The sequence below is a fragment of the Siniperca chuatsi genome, linkage group LG22, assembly GCF_020085105.1.
Source record: "Siniperca chuatsi isolate FFG_IHB_CAS linkage group LG22, ASM2008510v1, whole genome shotgun sequence".
Taxonomy (NCBI): Eukaryota; Metazoa; Chordata; class Actinopteri; order Centrarchiformes; family Sinipercidae; genus Siniperca; species Siniperca chuatsi.
In genome coordinates, this window is record NC_058063.1 from 21,042,571 (window position 1) to 21,062,565 (window position 19,995).

The 19,995-nt window shown below is 40.8% G+C and overlaps 3 protein-coding genes across 5 annotated transcripts in view; 1 reads left to right on the forward strand and 2 right to left on the reverse strand.

Moving 5' to 3' along the window:
- LOC122870258 (low affinity immunoglobulin gamma Fc region receptor III-like) overlaps positions 1-19,995 on the forward strand; it is a 1,099,642-nt gene that overhangs the window by 403,587 nt on the left and 676,060 nt on the right. The gene's annotated exons all lie outside the window — the stretch shown is intronic.
- On the reverse strand, positions 148-8,854 carry LOC122870172 (transmembrane protein 184C-like). Of its 2 annotated transcripts, none has more exons than XM_044184084.1 (12): positions 8,530-8,836; positions 6,927-7,100; positions 6,599-6,729; positions 5,614-5,650; positions 4,510-4,715; positions 4,347-4,421; positions 3,013-3,106; positions 2,262-2,374; positions 1,921-2,020; positions 1,527-1,604; positions 1,293-1,386; positions 148-875 (listed from the first exon to the last, which is right to left on the reverse strand). In XM_044184084.1, exons 2-12 carry the CDS (start codon positions 7,041-7,043, stop codon positions 625-627), a joined length of 1,296 nt encoding a protein of 431 aa, XP_044040019.1. In that variant the 5' UTR covers positions 7,044-7,100; positions 8,530-8,836; the 3' UTR covers positions 148-624. The 2 variants fall into 2 exon arrangements, with proteins under 2 accessions (XP_044040019.1, XP_044040020.1); XM_044184085.1 differs by having other exon boundaries at positions 823-875; positions 1,527-1,585; positions 8,530-8,854.
- Positions 10,460-19,697, reverse strand: LOC122870157 (endothelin-1 receptor-like). Of its 2 annotated transcripts, none has more exons than XM_044184049.1 (8): positions 19,410-19,697; positions 16,964-17,979; positions 16,197-16,324; positions 15,295-15,493; positions 13,371-13,523; positions 13,141-13,274; positions 12,112-12,220; positions 10,460-11,360 (listed from the first exon to the last, which is right to left on the reverse strand). In XM_044184049.1, the coding sequence occupies exons 2-8, from the start codon at positions 17,600-17,602 to the stop codon at positions 11,313-11,315; spliced, it is 1,410 nt and encodes a 469-aa protein (XP_044039984.1). In that variant the 5' UTR covers positions 17,603-17,979; positions 19,410-19,697; the 3' UTR covers positions 10,460-11,312. The 2 variants fall into 2 exon arrangements, with proteins under 2 accessions (XP_044039984.1, XP_044039983.1); XM_044184048.1 differs by having other exon boundaries at positions 10,460-11,404.

A 19,995-nucleotide genomic window follows, 5' to 3' on the forward strand; every position in this document is an offset into this window, starting at 1 on the left:
GTCTATGGTTGGCGTCACGGATGTTACATCCATGTTTTTCCGTTGTCTTACTCAACACGTCCTCAGACGGCTGTTTTTGAAGACTTTGCCTGAGTTATCGGAGGAATGGAGCCACACTTACGATAGCAACAACACAGTTTCCGGTGATTGGATATGGTGTGTTCATTTATTATGAATTAGAACAAATAGTTAAACCTAGCTTAAGGACACTTCAGCACCGTGGAAGTGTAAAACCAAGAGACCAACCTGCTTCCCCTCCTGATGAAAACATCAAATATCCTTTCCTTTCAACAGGTAGAGATACATTTACCAAAATGACATCATTTGACATCAAAATACAGAATTCAAACATTTAAAACTGGGTAATTATTTTAAAAATACGTTTCTCAACAAACTTGGTGCATGCAGACTCTTTCTCTTCTCAGCTTTCCTTTGATTAGTCTTGATAAAATCCGTCTGTGAATTAGCTTCTTTTTCACAAATGTGGAGACCGGAGTTCAAACCACGCTTAATTTTTTTTCTGAGTTTAATTCAGAGTCTGAGAGTTTCTTTGTCCATAGCCATGAAGCACATCAAAACAAGGGTTTAAAGGACGTACAGAAAGATTAGAGTTTCCACTCCTGGCTATGAGTTGTCGCTGTCGTCCTCCCAGGAAGAGGAAGTGAACCCTGCAGGGGCGGAGATAGAGTGTGGCGTGGGGGTGTGGCCGAGGCCTTGGTACCGCCCACTGGAAGAAGGGGAGGAGGGCATCGAAGTGGCTGCCACGGCAACGGCATCCTGGGAGGTCGCTGTGAGGAGGCCGGTGTGCTCGGTGTGTTCAGGTCGAGCTACCGCACCGAAGTACATCTTGTTGGGACGACCCAGGAACGTACGACCTGAAGGGGGTCAGATATTATTATTATTATTTCAAGCAGTGTGAGTCCTGATTCAGACTTAACCAAAACCAGACGTCCATTTCATCATCGCTTTAGTATATAAAATAACACGCACATAGGTAAAGTATAAAAAACTGAAATGTACAATAGTAATTTTATTACTCATTGAGTTAAATTAAGACATGAAATGTCAACAGAGGAAAAAGAGAAAGGATTAATAATAATAATAATAATAATAAATATGTTAATTATATTAAAAATATAAAAGATAAAAAATAAAAACAGATGTGAAAAAAACAAAAGAAAAATAAGGTGCAGAAGGCTTTTAATTAAATCTCTTTAAATAACATGCACACATTTCCTATTATTGATGAGTTTAACAAACTCAATAATCAATAATCTGACTAAGACACTCACCAGCATGGCGGACCTGCTCTGTGACATCAGCTCTGATGTCAGAGAAATCCCACATGGCCAGAAAGCTGTCGAAACATGATCCCTCCTCTGCTTCCTGGACGGAAAAAAGAAAAGAGGGAAGGAAAGGAAGAATAGACAGGATTAGATTATATTGGTCTATAGATAGATAGATAGATAGGTAGGTAGGTAGGTAGGTAGGTAGATAGGTAGGTAGATAGATAGGTAGATGTTTACCTGTACGTATGGTTTGTAGGTGAAGGTGTAGTGGTGAGCGATGGCAGCCAGGAACATCTCTATGCAGATGATGAAGTCCTGTATCAATTAAACAATCACTTACACAAACGATGGCACTTTTTACATGTCAGTATCCGGGTTCTTCCTAATGTCACAGATATTGAAGGAATGAATCTGAGTCTGGAACGTGAGTATTTACTAAAACGGGTCTGAATATGACAGAACGAGAGAACACATTGTTCCTCTGATCTGGCTTCAAAAGGATCTATATTTTTGTTCTCTGCCATCAAGCTGAGAAACTTCAGCTGTCAGTGTCGCAACAAATAAATCCAATGTCAAAGGTCACATGACTGTGAGGTAGCAATATGGTTTATTTGTTTACAAATGTGCGTACCTGCAGTCCAGTAGCCACGGCCTCCACACTGTCCCAGTCCCAGGTGTGTTTGTCGGAGATCACACCGACCTTCACCAGGAACGCTATTATGACAGCCTGCCTGAAGAGAGAAAGAGGGAGATAAATGTATCAGCACTAAGGCTGCCAACTAACAATTGTTTACATTATCAATTAGTCGATTAACTGTTTAACAGTTTATAAAATGTCAGAAAATAGTGAAAAAATTCCACCACTTGTTGCCAGAGCAACGAATGACGTCCTCAACATCTTGTGTATTCAATTTACAATGATACAAAACAGAGAAAAGCAACAAATGACACTCTTCATCCTTCCATCCTTACCAGAAGGAGACGAACACCACCAGTTTGACGCAGAGGAACTTTCCCACAGGCCTGATGGGAGTCAGCTCTTCTTTGAGAGCTCGGTACAGCAACACCAGACAGTACATGGCAAACTGGAGAGAGAGAGAGAGACAGAGACGTATACTTAACATCAATGGCAGCAGAACATACATTAGTTTGTCTCCTATGAATGATACAGAACCCTACAGGCCAATCAGGAACACAAATGTCACCTGAGCTCCGTCTCAGCTGTGAAATGTATGTTACAGTATGTAGTGTTCTCAGGAATCCCATAATGCAACAGAAAATAACTGCAGTATGCCATAGCATGTACACAACTAACACTTCACCTCTGTTTCTATATTTACTGTCCAGAAAAACAAGAGGGGCATATACAATAGAAGCACATACTGTAAATGTAACATTAACTCACACTCAGCCCAGCAGGTGTCAGTTAAAAGAATAAAAGTAACATCAGCTGGCTTGTTGTGAGTTAGCCACTTAACTGTAAACATGTCAGTGTTTCCTGGAAGACCTTTGTGACAAGCAATTTGAGTTTGAGGCCTTGAGAGTGAGGAAGGAGAGGACTGTTTGTCCGGTTCTCACTTCTTCAAAGGCTAAAGGTTAAAATTGGGTTTAGGTTCAGTTTAGGGGCTTGGGAATGTACTGTGTTATGATTACAAGGGTCCTCACAAGGATAGTGAGTAAGTGCAATCCTGTGTGTGTGTCTGTGTACGTGATGTGGCTTTACCAGCTGTGATATGTTGTTGATTATGACCAGGTAGGACCAGGCGCTTCTGAAGCTGAAGTTGGCTTCATCATAAACCCCACAGAGCTGACAGATCCTGCAGACAGAGCAGGAACCAATCAGCTTCTCAGATCGAACACCAATGATCAATGTTTTTTTGCTGGGTCTTGTTTGTTTTCTGAGAATCTACTGAACCTACTGGTAACTTGTTTGCCACGCAGTGTACTGCTATTATTTTGAACAATACTGTACGTCTCAGATGACGTAACATCTCCAAAACAGATACGTAGCATTTTAAAGTGTCTAGGTCAGTTATGATTATGATGTTGACAATGTTACATTGTTGATGTCACCAAATTCACATTTCACACATATTTGTCATTTTGTTTTTGTTGTTCTGCTGCATTTAGTTTATTCAGAGTATTCTTGTATAAGTCAAACCCTATTCATGAACTTTAACCCTGAAGACACTGTAGCCACTGTGGTTTAGAGTTGATGTGACTACAGTATGAACAGGGCTATTACCATGGTTACACGGTTACAGTTAACTATTATCATTGTGTCACTAGCATACAGTTACACAGTTGTACAGTTACATGTTACAAATAGTATACTATGAAACACTATCAGCATGGTTACAGAAAACTACTAACAATGTTGTTACTATCTCTATGGTTACAACAGCAAACTTACAGTGCTATCAATGTGGTTACAATAGGAAAGTTACAGTGGTATATCACCATGGTTACAGTAGGAAACTCTTAGAGGTGTCACTGTGGTTACAGTAAGAAATCTACAGTAGTGTCAGTGAGAATACAGTGGTGTTGCCATGGTTTCAGTTCGAAGCTTAGAGTGCTGTCACCATGGCTATGGTAAGAAATCTGCAGTGGCGTCACCGTGGTTACAGTGAGAAACTTACAGTTCTGTCACCATGGTTACAGTGAAAAACCTACACAGGCGTCACCGTGGTTACTGTAGAAAACGTACAATTTTGGTTACAGCAGGGAACTTATCGTGCTGTCACCATGGTTACAGCAGGGAATTTATCGTGGTGTCACCATGGTTACATTAAGAAATCTACAGTGGTGTAACCATGGTTACAGTGAGAAACTTACAGTGCTATCCCTGTGGTTACAGTAGGAATATTACAGTGGTATCACCATGGTTACAGTAAGAAAGTCTCAATAGTGTCGCCATGGTTACAGTGAAAAAACCTACAGTGGTGTCACAGTGGTTACGGTAAGAAACTTTCAGCACTGCCAACGTTGTTACAGTGGTCACCATGTTTAAAGTAGAAACTGTAATAGCTCTCACCATGGTTACAGAGGGACACTTACAGTGCTATCACCGTGGTTACGGGTCTGACCACAGTGTACTGGAGGACTCCCAGCTTACACCTGAACAGCAGCACCCTGATAGAGAAAGAGAGAGGAACACTTTAACAACAATTCATCCACCCACACATCCATCATATAGTGACCCCATATGAGTCCTCTTTACTCTCCCATGGGCCATGGTGGGCAGCAGCAGAGCGGAGGCAGGTGTGGCTGCTGCTGCTGGACCTCCAGCATGAGCACCAGGCTCGGGTACTGGTTACTGAGGAAGTTCAGCAGGAACACCAGGAAGTTGTAGATGACGTAGGCCTCATAGCACTCCCTGCACGTGTCCACGTAGATGGCCAGACTGGGATACCGCAGAGCCAGCCACTGGACAGATGGCAGAATAAGAGAGAGAGAAAAATAACTTTTTATATGTAGACATCATAAAACATTTATAAACGATTTTGTGATGCTGAGATTACGTAGGATTCACATGAAAGAAAGAATTACAGAAAGAAACAAACAAAGGAAGAAAGACAGGAAGAAACAAAGAAAATAAGAAAGACAGAAAGGAAGAAGAAAAGACAAGAGGCAGAGCTGGAGGCAGCAGAGCTTAAGATGTTGAGGTTCTCTTTGGGAGAGACGAGGACGGACAGGATCAGGAACGAGGACATCAGAGGGACAGCTCATGTTAGACGTTTCGGAGATAAAGTCAGAGAGGACAGATCGAGGTGGTTTGGACATGTTCAGAGGAGAGACTGTGAATATATTGGTAGAAGGATGCTGAGGTTGGAGCTGCCAGGCAGGAGGTCTAGAGGAAGACCAAAGAGGAGATTTATGGATGTAGTGAGAGAGGACATGAAGCTAATGGGTGTGAGTGAAGAGGATGCAGAGGACAGGGTTAGATGGAGGCACGTGATTCGCTGTGGCGACCCCTGAAAGGGAACAGCTGAAAGGAAAAGAAGAAGAAAGGAAGAAGAAAAGAAACAAACATAGAAGAAACACAAGAAACAAGCATATCCACGTTACAGAAAGAAACGCGGATATGCTTGTATCATTACATCAACTGTAATGGAGTTAAAATAGTCAAAAACACAGACGTTTGTGTGTGTGTGTGTAACATGACCTCCGGTCTTGTGACACTGTCCCATTGTCTCCAATTAAGGTCTGTTGCCATGGCAACATAATGGAGTGAGTGGAAGAGAGTGGACACTGTCGCCTCCTCTGTGTGTGTGTGTGTGTGTGTGTGTGTGTGTGTGTGTGTGTGTGTGTAATTATGACTCACACTGTCCAGACTGTAGATCGGCACCATCCACAGTATTCTGGTGGAGAAAGACACAGAAAAAGAGAGGCTCATCTCATGAAACCGCTATGGTTTGTGTGTGTGTGTGTGTGTGTGTACTGTATGCACACCGAAAAGAATGACTGTTAAAGTTAAAGGAACGTTTTACCCAAAAATTAAGGTGCAGATTGGAAACTCACATCAAACTATGGCTAATTTATTGTTCATTATCAAAACACGCGGTATCTATACTGTAGGCATCAGCAGTGCTACACAGGCTGCTGCTGTAGATCACAAGTGTAAAAACTGTGATTGGTCCTTGTACTTCCTTCTTCTTTTAATCCTTAAACACAAATATTATTCTGCACAGAAGAATTTGAAGCATTTTCTGAATTTCAAAGCCCCTGAAAGGTTTCAAATTAATTTCAAAGTATATCTCTATAACATTAAATATCTAGAGTATGACTAAATATGCAACAATCACAGTTTAAGTTCTGAAAGAAAAGATCCGTGGGTAATATCTATATAGAGTTTAACACAAACTCTGTGCGGGGGTGGTTTGATCAGATTTGACAAACAGTGAGCTGGAAACCTAAGCAAACAACCCCACGACTGTCATCAGACTTTGATTCAAACGTCCTGATTGGTGCACAGAAGTACATGACATTTTTTCCACCAGAGCCCTGCCCACCTCAAACTAGTGAGAAAGGCAAAACACAGAAATCTCTCATGTGAAACAACCAAAATTTGGCAGAAAATGTTGTGTTCATGTAGGAGCCAATTGCCCATAATAAAAAGCTGATTGAGAAAATAGGTTTTTAAGGCCTTTAAAGCTGTAAAACGATGTTAAATTGTTCCATTTAACAGTTTGAGATGTGAAGCAGCGGAGCAGGTTTGCTGCCAAACAATGTGTCTCCTTTTATGTTCTTATTGAAGTGAACTGTTCCTTTAAAGTAAGTTAAAGTTAAAGGTGAGCGTGTGTGTCCACCTGATGATCGGCCTCTGCAGCTCAGGCTGGGTGAAGTGCACTATGTGCTGCAGAATCCCCCACAGTGAAATTGGGATGGTCAGGAAGACAAACACGCCGGCTATGAACCAGGCCTTACTGTGAGTCCCAACCTGGAGAGACAGAGAGAGTCAGTATTTGGCAGCGACTCCTAAGAGATGCAGTTCTTGAGTGCTGTATCCACCAGAGTGATGTTTCAGCTGCTTGGAAAGCTCCATAGACAAAATCCTGACTTAAGTCAAGCTGGAAGATCCAAATTTAGTCAAAGGGGCAGCTGGTCTGGGTGGAGGTGACGAAGAAGGAAGTGTACCTTGTCTTTCTGCAGCTCCCAGATGCAGAGCGGCAGCACGGCCACCAGCAGAAGAGCGTAGAGAACCAGAACCAGAGGGCGGATCCACCTCCTCCACTCTGCACACGAACACGGCATGACGGCTGCTTCACCCTCAGAGTCGTCTACAGGCACATCCTAAACCACAGGCCACAGCTGGGGGACGAACAAGTCAGATTACATGACTGAAGAAAGGAAATGATCACAATATCATGTGCAAAAATGTACTATGTGTTATTTCTTTCTTTCTTCTAGTTTTAACTTTTAACAAGGTGCATTATCTAGGAATGACTAGACCAAGTTTTGTTGTACACAAGTATAATGACAATAACGTTGAACTGAATTGTTGCGCAGTGTAGAAAGCTGTGGGAGAGTGTGTATGAATAAGTAGGTAAACATAACAAAAACCAGACAGGGTGAAGGAACAAGTTGTCCAGATTTGTTTGGTTTGATTGATCTGGTTCATTGTGGTTTGGTTCAGTTTCATTCACTCCAGATTGGTTCAGAATAATATTGCAAGTTAATTTTAACAATGTTCCCAGAGTGATTTTTAGGGGGATATTTAGAAGTGTTAGCTAACAAACTAGCTAACTAAACATAGCTTTGCATTTTTTATTCTGTCAAAGTCTAAATATATAAATCTGAATTAGCTCAAATTAGACCATAACCCACAATACTGCCCTCCAGAGGTCAACAAAGTTAAAGTAGTTTTGTTATTGGTCAACAGCACATATTTGTGTGCCAAAATTCACAAAAATTGAAAATTGCCACTGCAACAAGCTAATTTACTGATCAGAACAATACCATTCAAATATACTGAATTTAGGGTGAAAATACGCACCAAATCCAATTCACCAAATAAATAAAATTATCATATATATATATATTATATATATATATATATATATATATATATATATATATATTATATATATATATATTATATATATATATTAAAATCTATTTTTATAATTAAAATGTCGCAGTTTTTCTGAGCACCTGTTCAAGGTGGGAGCTAGCTGTTAAGAAGCTAACGTTAGCTAGCTATATCACTAGCTAGCAAGTGTAACGTTTTAAAGTATGTTTCACTCATTTATTATTCATTAAAGTCGAATATTTCTAGCAAGAAGGCCTTGTGAGTTCGCTAACACTATTTAACATTAATGATACACACTTTTGCTCTAGCATTTCAATAATATGCTTCGTGTTTCAATATAGAGCCTATATGAATATTATTAAAATACCAAATATTTACTAACTATAGGTTAAACTAACTTGTGTGTTCTACAGGTATACTTTGCAGAGTATGGCATTAACCCATATTATAATATTGCAATGTCATAGACGTTAAAAATGCCATAAAATATTTAATTTCTCTACATAATTAGCATAAAATGCAATGAGGTCACTATAAACAGACCATTAAACGCCACACAGTTATTACAGACCAGTATTATAGAGATATTACAGCGTATTTTTCGCTAAAAACATAAAATATGGACATATTTATCGACTAGACAGCGAAAACAGGTAGTTGCAGAAATAAAATACTTGATAAAATGATTAAATGTTGAAAGATTTGGACCGTTGAGGCTGGAGATGTTGCTTCAGATTGACGGTTGGCCTGGTTTCCTCCTCAGTCCTGTTTCTGTTACCAGGCAACGCATCTCTCCTCCGCCCTACCACACACACACTGTTACTGTCTGATCCGCTCAGACCTCCGATCACCGGCTGATCACCACCCTGATCGATCACAAACGGGTCATTAATCCGTCCGCGGAACCGACGGCTCCAGGCTGCAGCAGCTGCCCGAGTTTGCCCTCCTGTTGTCCCGTGTTTACGCCGGCGTCACGCGGAGGAATCTCAACCGTCAGTCACGTGGTGGACAGAAAACACCCTACAAATTTAATTAATTATCTTAATTTAAGGATATTTAAATTACACATTCCGTCCACACTGCGTCCACAAATATTTTTTTATTTATTTATTTTTTTTAAATCTTTATGTTTTATTTCCCAAAATCTAAATGCTGTTTCAAAAGCTTCTCTGCCAAAAACAAAATTCAAATAAACAGGAAAGCTTTATTTCACTGTAACACTGAATGCAGCACAAAAACACACAAAAACACACACACACACAAAATAAACAAGAAATCAGAGAGGCCAGATTGAGGTGGTTTGGACATGTTCAGAGGAGAGACTGTGAATATACTGGTAGAAGGATGCTGTGGTTGGAGCTGCCAGGCAGGAGGTCTGGAGGAAGACCAGAGAGGAGATTTATGGATGTAGTGAGAGAGGACATGAAGCTAATTGGTGTGAGTGAAGAGGACGCAGAGGACAGGGTTAGATGGAGGCACATGATTCGCTGTGGCGACCCCTGAAAGGAAAAGAAGAAGACAATATAAACAAGGATTACAGGGGCCTTAAGGTGACACCTGCATTAGGCCTATTACCATGTCTGGAGGCCTTTACATACAATCCTCCACCCTTCAGTTACAATCAAAAAGAGAGATGTTAACTGGAGGAGATGAAGAGACTTCTTCAGCTTCATCAGGTTGTTTTGGTTTTAGTTGAACCACAGTTCAAAGCAGCCATTTTTAGCCATGCTAGCAGAGGAATGGCAACGTCAGCTGGTCCACTTTGGTCCAGACTAAAATATCTCAAAAACTAATGGATGGATTGCCATGAAATTTGGTGATCCCCTGACTTTTCATCGCAATCATGTTAAAAAATCCATGCTTATGACCTAAAACCTGCAAAATAAATCAGCCTCAGCTGTGCTAAGATGTTTGTGAACAAACTAAGGTAAACATCATACCTGCTAAACATCAGCATGTTAGCATTGTCATTGTGAGCATGTTAGCATGCTGATGTTAGCATTGAGCTCAGTACGGCCTCACAGAGCTGCTAGCGTGGCTGTATACTCTTGTTACAGCGTAGAAAGTGTCAGCTGGAAACCATCTATTTCTATTTATATGACTTGTTATTTATTAACTACTGTATATAATTTTTTTTTAGCAGCATAAAGGGAACTACAAAACAAAATCTCTTTATACAACCCTGTTGTAAAATGATCAATAAATCCATCTTGACATGACTGTGTGAGAGAGAGACTTTACAACAGCTCTTAACTGTGGGCAGTGCACTGGAAAATGAATCAAAGCAGACATTCAGACACATATACACACGTATGTGCAAACCAAAACTTCAATCTTTGCCAGAGTATTTGAGAAACAAATGTATAATTTAATAAAAAAAATACTCATTGATAATTCAAAGTGGATCAATAATGTCAATCCATTGGCTCCTTCCACTTTGAAAAGATGTTTTGACAACTAGACTTGATGTCCAGAGGATGAATCCTTTTGTTTACACCCTGACAATTTTTTTTTAGCGCCACCATTAGGACAAATTTCAAATTCTTAGTCCCACTAGTACTAGCTAAGGCTGTCAGCAGTTTCATATTGTGGGATGTAATGAAAAATTCAGCCTCTAGGGGCTGCTAGTGCAGTGTTGGACTTCAGACTTGTTTTTATTTCTTTACAGGAAGAGTTGCAATGGATATTTGACATATAAAACACAATAATACATACACTACATGGCCAAAAGGTAAGTGGACACCCACAGATTACATCCATATGTGATTGTTGAGCATCTCATTCTCGTTATTCTGCCGCTCTAACAGCCTCCACTGTTTCTGTCTTTCCAACAGATGTTGGACCCTGGCTGCAGGGATTTTCTCCCATTCAGCCACAAGAGCATTAATGAGGTCCAACACTGATGCTGGGTGATCAGGTCTGGCTCGCTGGTTCATCCCAGAGGTGTTGGATTGGGGTTGAGGTCAGGGCTTCTTCCATACCAAACTGGGGAAAACCATTTCTTTATGGATCTGGCTTTGTGCATGGGGGCGTTGCCATGTTGAAACAGGAAAGGGTCTTCTCCAAACTACACTATAGTACAAAAGCCACTGTAAGCTGTAGCACTAAGCTTTCACTTCACTGGAACTAAGGAGGCCCAAACCATGAAACACAGAAGTACACAAAAGTATGTGGACACTGTTGTCCACATATTTTTGGACATATTGCATAATATATCACCATACAATAATTAGTCTGTAATCAAATATAATATTTATAACTGAATAAATACACTATAAAAAGGTAAAAACTAAACTACATCCACTGAATGAGTGGATCGATATAGTGGTTATCTGTTGAATCACACACACACACACACACACACAATGTCACACTCACACAACAATGTCTGTGTGTGTGTGTGTGTGTGTGTGATTGGATGTCCTTGTTCAGTCCGGCTGAGTTGCTGGTGGTACGCTGCAGATGAAGATGCAGACTCTCTCTCTCAGTGGTCAGTGTGTTTGTACTGCAGGCTCGTCCCGTGGTGGAGAGGCAGCATACTGTTGGAGAGAGAGCCAGAATAACACCAACAACACAGACAGGACTGGAGAGAGAGAGAGAGAGAGAGTGAGGGGGGAGACAGTGGGTGAGTTTGATTAAAGAGGTACTCCAACGATTTAGTATTGCACTTCCATAAAGTTGAGGGAGACAGATTTTAAAAAGAAGGGTAAAAAACTGATCAGAGGCCGAGATGTTCTGATTTTTAGTCTCCAGAATTATTTAAGCTCCAAAAACACCTGAAACTACATTTCAACCAATAGCATCATTTGTTTTGACCCTTTGTGTCTGCTAAATGCCTATGTCTTTCGAACTCTACATCTCCAGTTTGTAACACACACACTTTATGTTATAAATTTGTGGACGTCGTCAGGGTTACGTTCTCAGACATCAGAAAGCTCCCCCAGATTCTTTTCAAATGCAGGCACTCGTCATGGTGGGTAAACTGACCTTTATGTGTAAAGCTGGCAGAGTGCCCCGTTAAACCAACGCGTCATTGGTCACTTCCCAAAAGCCTTTTATCAAAGGTCATGACCTTTCTTTCTATGTTTAGACGTTTCATCGCTATCTATCCCCAGGATATTTGCAATTTTCCAAAACATCTGTCTCTTTTTCTCGTTCTGTTGTATATCTTCGTCTCACGCCCTCTGACCCCGGGACCTCGTTGTGATGTCACCATGACTTAGGGAAGAGCTATCATCAACACAAGCGCGCGCACTCAACCCGCAAAGCACAACGGTATTTAGTTTTTACCTTGAAGCAGTTTTTGAACTTCTTGGAGACAAAGTAAAGGATTATGGGATTGATGCAGGAGTTGATGGTTGCCATGTTGATGCTGAAGTAGTCGAGTACCAGCAGGAAACTGCAACCACAGAAGAAGAACGCATAACATCAGTGGTGGAAGAAATATTCAGATCCTTTACTTAAGCAAAAATACTAATACCACACTGTGAAAATATTCCTTATGAGTAAAAACATTCAAAACCTTGAAAGTATGTAAGTATTATCAGCAAAATGTACATAAATTATTAAAAAGTAAAAGTTGTCCCTGTGCAGTAAAACGCTCCTGTCAGTGTTTATTATATCTGATGTTTCTGCATTAATGTGTGTGTTGCATTTTACTGCTGCAGATGTTTCAGGTTGAGCTCATTTTAGCTGCTTTATATACTGTTGGGTAGTTTAACCTGCAGCAATGCATCATGGTCTATAAGATCATCACGTGTTTGTAGCGTCGCTGTCCTGTGAGAACCACGTATCTCTAAAAAGTCAACGTTTCGTGAGAGAAACAGCCTGTTTTCAGCTCTGTGACGATGCGTTTTCCAGCTGATCCGAGGGGGGGTTAAAGAGTTTATTCAGCTTCAGGAGGAGGAGAGTTTCTCAGCACATAAAGGGAACTCTTCATCCTTCAGGATGTAGGAGCAGAAGTATACTGTATACTGTAGTTGCATAAAATGGAAATACTCAAGTGAAGTAAAGTACCTTGAACTTATACTTTGGTGCAATACTTGAGTAACTGTAAAAACTACAACTAAAAAGGAAGAGATTACACTAATGAAATTACAATGTGTAACTAGGAAATTAAATTACTGTATAGATGATTTTAAAGCTGCAGAGAAGAGGTGACAGCATTTAAACTACAACCACAGGAAGAGCATGTGGCATTAAAACTACAACAGAGAATAACAAATATATAATAAATACTACAACCAGGTGTTTTTACCGGGTTCGTTTTCCTTTGCACTGCATATATTTGTTTGTGAATGTGTGCGTTTCTACACCTACTTTAACAGTTCGCAGCGGCGGACATCATGGGATTTGTAGACGGTCCTCTTCAGTATGCGACTCAGATGAAGCGGAAACCAGCACAGAGCAAAGATCAACACCAGGCTGAACACGGCTTTAGCTACTTCTCTACGCTGCAGAGAGAAATTTGCCTCAGAAGATGACTTGTGTATTATCATCAAAAATTGTATCGTATATTGTTGTGTGTGTGTGTGTGTGTGTGTGTGTACCTGTTTAAGGTGTTCACTCAGTGCGATCCTCAGACTTCCTTTCTGGTGTCTGAGCATCTCACAGGTCATCAGGCCGTAGAAAACAGCAGAACAGGCCAGAGGCACGCAGAAGTAGAAGCCAAACAGCCACCAGTCCTTTGCATCCCGGTAGAACTGGAACATGGAGAAACACACTTTCAGAACGTTCTCAAAACTCAACTTCTCTAGAACATTTCTGCAGAAACGTCAGAATCTATAACCATTCTTAAGCCCCACAGGACATTTTGAGAACCATCTCTAGAAACTGTTTGAACTCCAGAGCCTCTCCAAGCATCTCTAGAACACTTGTTAACACTAATAAGTCTCAGACACGTCATGAAATCCAGACTCTAGAAGAAAACAAATTTCAACCTCTCTAAATGTTTATATGGAATAAACTTCCAATCTAAAGATAACATCTCTGAAATTGTATAAAAGCTCTCTAAAAGTTTTCTTTAGAACCTGTAGAGAATACTCATAACTTCTCAAAATTCTCTAAAATTCTCCAAAAGCACAAGAACCATTTTCTCATGAGTGAAAGATTATCTTTTCATCCTACGTTCTAGAACCTACCTATACAGAACTTCACAATACTCTAGAACTAATAATAACATACATACAGCATGGCATGTCGTCCCGATTCTAGAATTCTTGTGAAATTCTAGAACATTCTTGGGTATCACATTACAATTTAAAACTTATTTTCAACATTCTAGAATCCTCAAAACAACCCTCACTGAAATCCTCAAAACTTTCTAGAACCTCGAATAACTGTGGAACCCTCATACATCCATGACCTCCTAGAACCTTTGTAACATTCTGGAATGGATTGGACCTAAAATCTTTGAATACACAGTCAAACTGTTGGATGATTCTCGCACAATGTTCCATTATAGAACCATATTATCATTCCAGAACCACCGTTAGCTGCCAGAACCACCGGATCATAATCTTTGTCTGGAACTACTAGCTTGTCCGCAAACTTCAGTTACATCAAGATTTTAATTTGAAGATTCAAATACTTTCAAGCAAATGGAACGCTGTGATAAGTATTTACTGACTGCAATTAAAAGGATTTGAAAAGACCATGTCTAAAGACTGATAGCAGGTCAGCTAACCCAGGTTCAGTTTTGGGCGCCTGGTCTGACTGTGTTTAGTCCAGTCGCAACCTGCAGATATAAACAGGAAATTATGTTCTAAACTATCTGAGTTAAAGAGACCTCGCCCTGAAACACAACAACAAAGAGATCATAGAAATGGACCAGAGTCCATTTATTTTCTCCACAGAGACCAATCATCATGCAGATGAGTCGGGATCGAACCCCCACCACTCTGTGCCTTTACCCATGACCTATTCAATGATATTACTTCTCTTCGTCATCTTATGAGAATTAATGGTTTGAATTCAACTTGTTATAGAACTTTCTGACCTGAAAATTCAATTTTAGATCACGCACTAAACTGTTGAATTTAACATTATATGCGCCAACATAAACTACGCTAGTTTCAAAAGTTATAGATTTCTGAAGGAACGCTGAATTAAAACAAGAGTAGTGCAAAATGATAATGATGTGATGATGTTGAAAAGGTAATTAGACAATAACATGCTTCCCAACACATTTTTATGGTAACATTTCCTAAAAGTTCCTTTTGATTTTGAATTGTCTTTTAAATGCTTCCTTACAGCATCAAACAGGTTCTATGTGGATCTGTTAAACATGGTGCTGTAGATAGTCTCTACAAAGGTTCTTCAGGTTTACGTCCGAAGCATCTTATTCTAGCTCTGAATGAAACCTGTTTTTGAGAGTGTAGGGGAGGTTTACATAAGCTGAGATGTCTATCAACACGTCGACACAAGACCACACACATGCAGTCACGTGCTGTAAACACACACACACACACTCACAGTCATGAAGGGCGTTTTGGGCTGCAGCATGCAGGTCGTCATGGTAACGTTCTTGTAGTCAAAGGTGACCATGTCGAAGCCGATGGCCTCCGGCACGGCCAGCACCATGGACAGCAGCCAGATCACCACAATCTCCACCGCTGTTACCGTGGGAACACCTGTGCCCTGCACCCGCGACCAGGATGCCACCGCGCGATACCTGCGTACAAGGGTGTTCTAAATAATTATTCACTCTGTCTTGATATTTAAACAAGGTTTAAATCATGGGCAATTTTTAGTTCATGCAACCATGTAAATTGCTAAAACTAATTCTTCACTTATGGTTTCAGCAGAAGTGGCATCATTGTCACATGTAAACATAACTTTCTAATTGACTAATCAATATTAATTGAATAATAATGTTGTGTTTTCTCCCCAAGCATAAATTAAAGTAAAAACAAAGCTACAGCCAGCAAACTGTTAGCTTAGCTTAGCATAAAGACTGTAAACAGGTGGAAACAGCCAGCGTGGCTCCATCCACAGGTAAGAAAATCCACCTGCCAGCACCTCTGAAGCTCATGCATTACTGTATCATTGTTGTTGTCTCATCTAACTCTTGCAAACAAAGCGAATAAGCCCATTTCCCAAAACTATTCTTTTAAAAGCCACATAATGAGCATTTGGCAGCATTTCTTGTTGCCATTGTCCCTCTCCAGGACAACAATATTACCTTATTATTAATATTCCTTATTTGGTGAGCCATTTTTGTCACGTGTGATTGGCCCAACTCATTCAAAGGTATGGGTAGGTAATAATTAAATACAATTCCTCTTGTGCACAGTGGCTGCATTGCTTTGGTTTAGGTTAATGTCAGGGAAGGTCCTCATAGGTATAGTAAATACAAATGTGTGTATGTGTGTTACCTGTCCACACTCAGAGCACACAGGTTGAGGACGGTGATGCCGACTGAAGCTTTCTGCAGGAAGGGAAACAGCTTACAGAGGAACAGACCAAACGCATTGTCTGCAAACGGCCACCGCATCACCAGGAGCTGCACACACACACACACACACACACACACACACACACACACACACACACACACACACACACACACACACACACACAGATTAAAATCATATCACAGTGTCTGTGTGTGTGGTGTGTGTTATCAGTGTCAGTGGATATTTTAGTGCCGTTATCAGTGTAACACTCAACCTCCTGACTGAGACACACAACACACACAGATACCACAGGAAGTTGTTTTTGTACCCATAATGCATTTCTGCTCCTGTAAACTACTTCCCAAGTGAAAAAACTAAGTGCAGCTGGTTATGCACAAACAACATAAGCTGCGTCTCCACTGCAGGAACTTTACCCAGGGACTAAGAACTCAATGTGTTTCCACGGCAGGGACCAGGATTCAAATTAAGTTCCAGGGACATTATTTTACCCCCCAAAAGGTCTCTGCTCGGGGGGTAATACTTTTCAGAAGTACCGTAACTTTGCAGCACTGAACATTTCTGATTTGTTTAGTACTAGTAGCATTTTATTTCAGGCGCCATTTTTAAATATCTGCAGCTGCAATCCTTTGGGATGAAGGAACCTTTTAGTTCCTGGAAAAGAAGTTCCTGGGAATTAAAGTTACAGGTATTTTGGGTGGAAACGCGGCTATACTAAAGCTCTGTACCTTGTAGGCGTTGATTGGTATGTCAATGATGATGTATATCAGATCTCCGAGGGCCAGGCTGGCTATCAGAGCGTTGGGTCCATTCCTCATGCTTTTATTTTGGTAGATAATCCTGAGCAAGGTGGCATTTCCAATGATCCCCACAGCAAATATAACACAGGACAGCACAGTGTTGATGTACTTGAAAGCTGTTTCTATTGATGTGGCCTGCAGGCAGTTAGGGGGCGATACCGGGCGCATGTGAACCACCAGGGAGGAGTTGGAGGAAGACGAGTGAGACGGAGGCTTTCTTTCATGTTTGTGTTTCAGCTTGCTAATTTGTTTTGACTTTCCTGGTCTTGGCTCCCGTGAGGACGGGGGCTTGTTCTCAGTCACTTGCATCTGGATGCGATGGTCAATCCCCGGTCCTAGAGGTGGGTCGTTGCCATGGAAATCTGGCAGATCCGACAGAGATGGCTCAGATGAGAAGTTTCTGTGGCAACCAACTGGATCGATAAACACCAAACACCAGACAACCAGCAGCACGGTAAAAATACTGGGCACGGAGGGAATTCTGGAACCCAATCTGGGTCCCATTCTGGAACCGGCTTTGATTCCAGAACCCTTTGCTGAATCCACTTGTGTGACTTCAGAAACCATCCTGGAGCCTGCTGTGACTCCCGAACCAATTCCTTAACCCACTGTAAATCTACAGCAAACGTTGGAACCTGCAGTATTTCCTTGCTGTAGCTTCAGAACAGATTCTAGAACCTACTGTGATTCTAGAACCCAGTTTATTACTGAATGTATTCCGGAACCAGTTCTAGAACCTACTGTGATTCTAGAACCCAGTTTATTACTGAATGTATTCCGGAACCAGTTCTAGAACCTTCTCTGATTCCGAACCTTTTCTAAAACCCCCACTGCTGTGACTCCAGAATCAGCTTTGGAGCGGCTGTAGAAGTTCTCAAGGAACAGAGTAGAGAAGGTGTTAGGGGTTCTCAGATGGGTTTGGTGATTCGGGGCTCTGAGAAAATCTGGAGAGCAAGATGAAAACAAAGCAGGGGGTTGATTAGAAAGCACAACTTTGCAGAATGACAAAGCATATTTACTGAGATGTTTCTTAACATGTAAGTCAAGACCTGAGAGGGTTCATGGCGCTCAGACTGCTGGGTTTTTACAGATAACAAGATCTCAGAAGTCTGAACTTACTTTGTCTGTCTGAACTCGGGATGTTTTTCATGTAATGCTACATTACTGTAAAACATTTAAACCTCCATTAACTGATTTTTTTAGACACTTGGAGGCAGCAGAAACAACACTGACATATAAACACCTCTTAAGTAGAAATGGTGAACTTATTAGCAAACAGTTGCTTATTTACACGTCCAGCAGATACGGAGCAACATTATCATTCATTTAGAGTCGTGTTTGTGTCACCTGATGAATTTAAGTCCAGTATTCACTTTCTTTTTAGCGCTGGTTTTACTCTCCACTCACTCCTGTGGGAAATGTCTGGCTCTTTAGCTGCTAAATGCTCCACTGTGTTCACCAGCTGGTCTCTAACTGTGTGTGTCTGCTGAGCGGACAGGTAGGGAACAATGGGTTTTTACAGCTTTTTCACTGAAAACAGCTGCCTCCCGTGGCTGAAAACAACGCTATGGGAGCGGTGAGAGTGAACCAAAACAGTAAAGATGTGGGCCAGAAAACCAAAACAATTAGCTGAAAGACGCTAAAACGCGGGGCGGGTGATAATTCTCTGTGGGTTCATCACTAAGAGCGACCCCTTTCACATTACACATAGTCATTAGATCCACTGTTAATATTAAGATACTGATTATAGCAGCTTATAACCCAGCAGCTCTCTCTCAGTTTCAGCTCATAAATGTCCTTGTAACAGACTCAAACCTCCGACTGTTTGGACTGTAGCTGGTTAAGTGTCTTTATCTTTGATGTAACTCAGTTTATTATAAGATTATAAGATATGTTAGAAAGAATGACATGTTTATTAAAGGTTACAAGTCCACAGCTTAAAAGCACATATCTGGGTCGAAGGTAATAAGAAATAAAATCATTTCTCAAACATATACTTTGAGTTATTGAAGGGAGGGAAGAAAATCATAACTTCACTTTTATTTCATTTTGCTCTTTGCAAAAACTAAAGCACACTTTTGTCTGTGAGCCTTCATAGTCCAAACGCATAGTTTAATTTAAAATAAGGGCTTAAAGTAAGCCTTTTCAGACGTGGAACTGTAACATTTCTGGCTTCAACTAGCTGTTAAATTAATGCCTGTTATCATTTAAACATACGTCTCTGTTGGTGTTCCTTAACGGTTCTTTTCAAACATGACAGGACGGTTACAGAAATAGATTCTTTTGGAAATCTTAAAGAAATTTGTGTCAAACTTTGGACTCCTCGCTCAGTGAATGTTGACAAAGCAAGAGAAAAATGCTTTAAAAAACTCACCTGTTTGTGTTTTTCTGTCTTCTTCTGTGGTTTTTTTAGTCAAATTAAATCCTTCCAAACGCTTCCTCTCAGTGAAAACAGAGAGGAGAAGAAGAGTGTGCTCTGCTCAGACGAAACTAATGAAGTCTATCTGATGAAGCTCAGTTTTTACTCTCTCTCTTCCTCTCTGACGGTAAATGCTCACACTTCTCTTTTCTCTCCTCCTCTTTCTCCTCTTTTCCCCTCCTCTCTCCAACATCTTCTTTATCTTTCATTAGTTGTCTCTTCACGCTTTGTCTCCTCTTTCCTCCCCCCTTTCTCCTTCTCTCCCTCCTTTGTTGCCCCTTGTCGCCTCCTCTCCCCTCCTCCCACCTCCCTCTTCTTCACCTCTTTCAGCTGGTTACAGTGGAACTTCTCGTAAACACTCTGACATGAAGTGACTCTGAACTTTTTACTACACTGACATTAAGACACGCGCACACACTTACTGTAACTGAAGCCAGTTTGAACCCATGTCTTTCCATTTAAGAGTTTGTTTATAAAACAACGTTGTGGAAATTGAGGCAGTAAAATTTATTACCACATTCAAACAACATTATTTACTTTA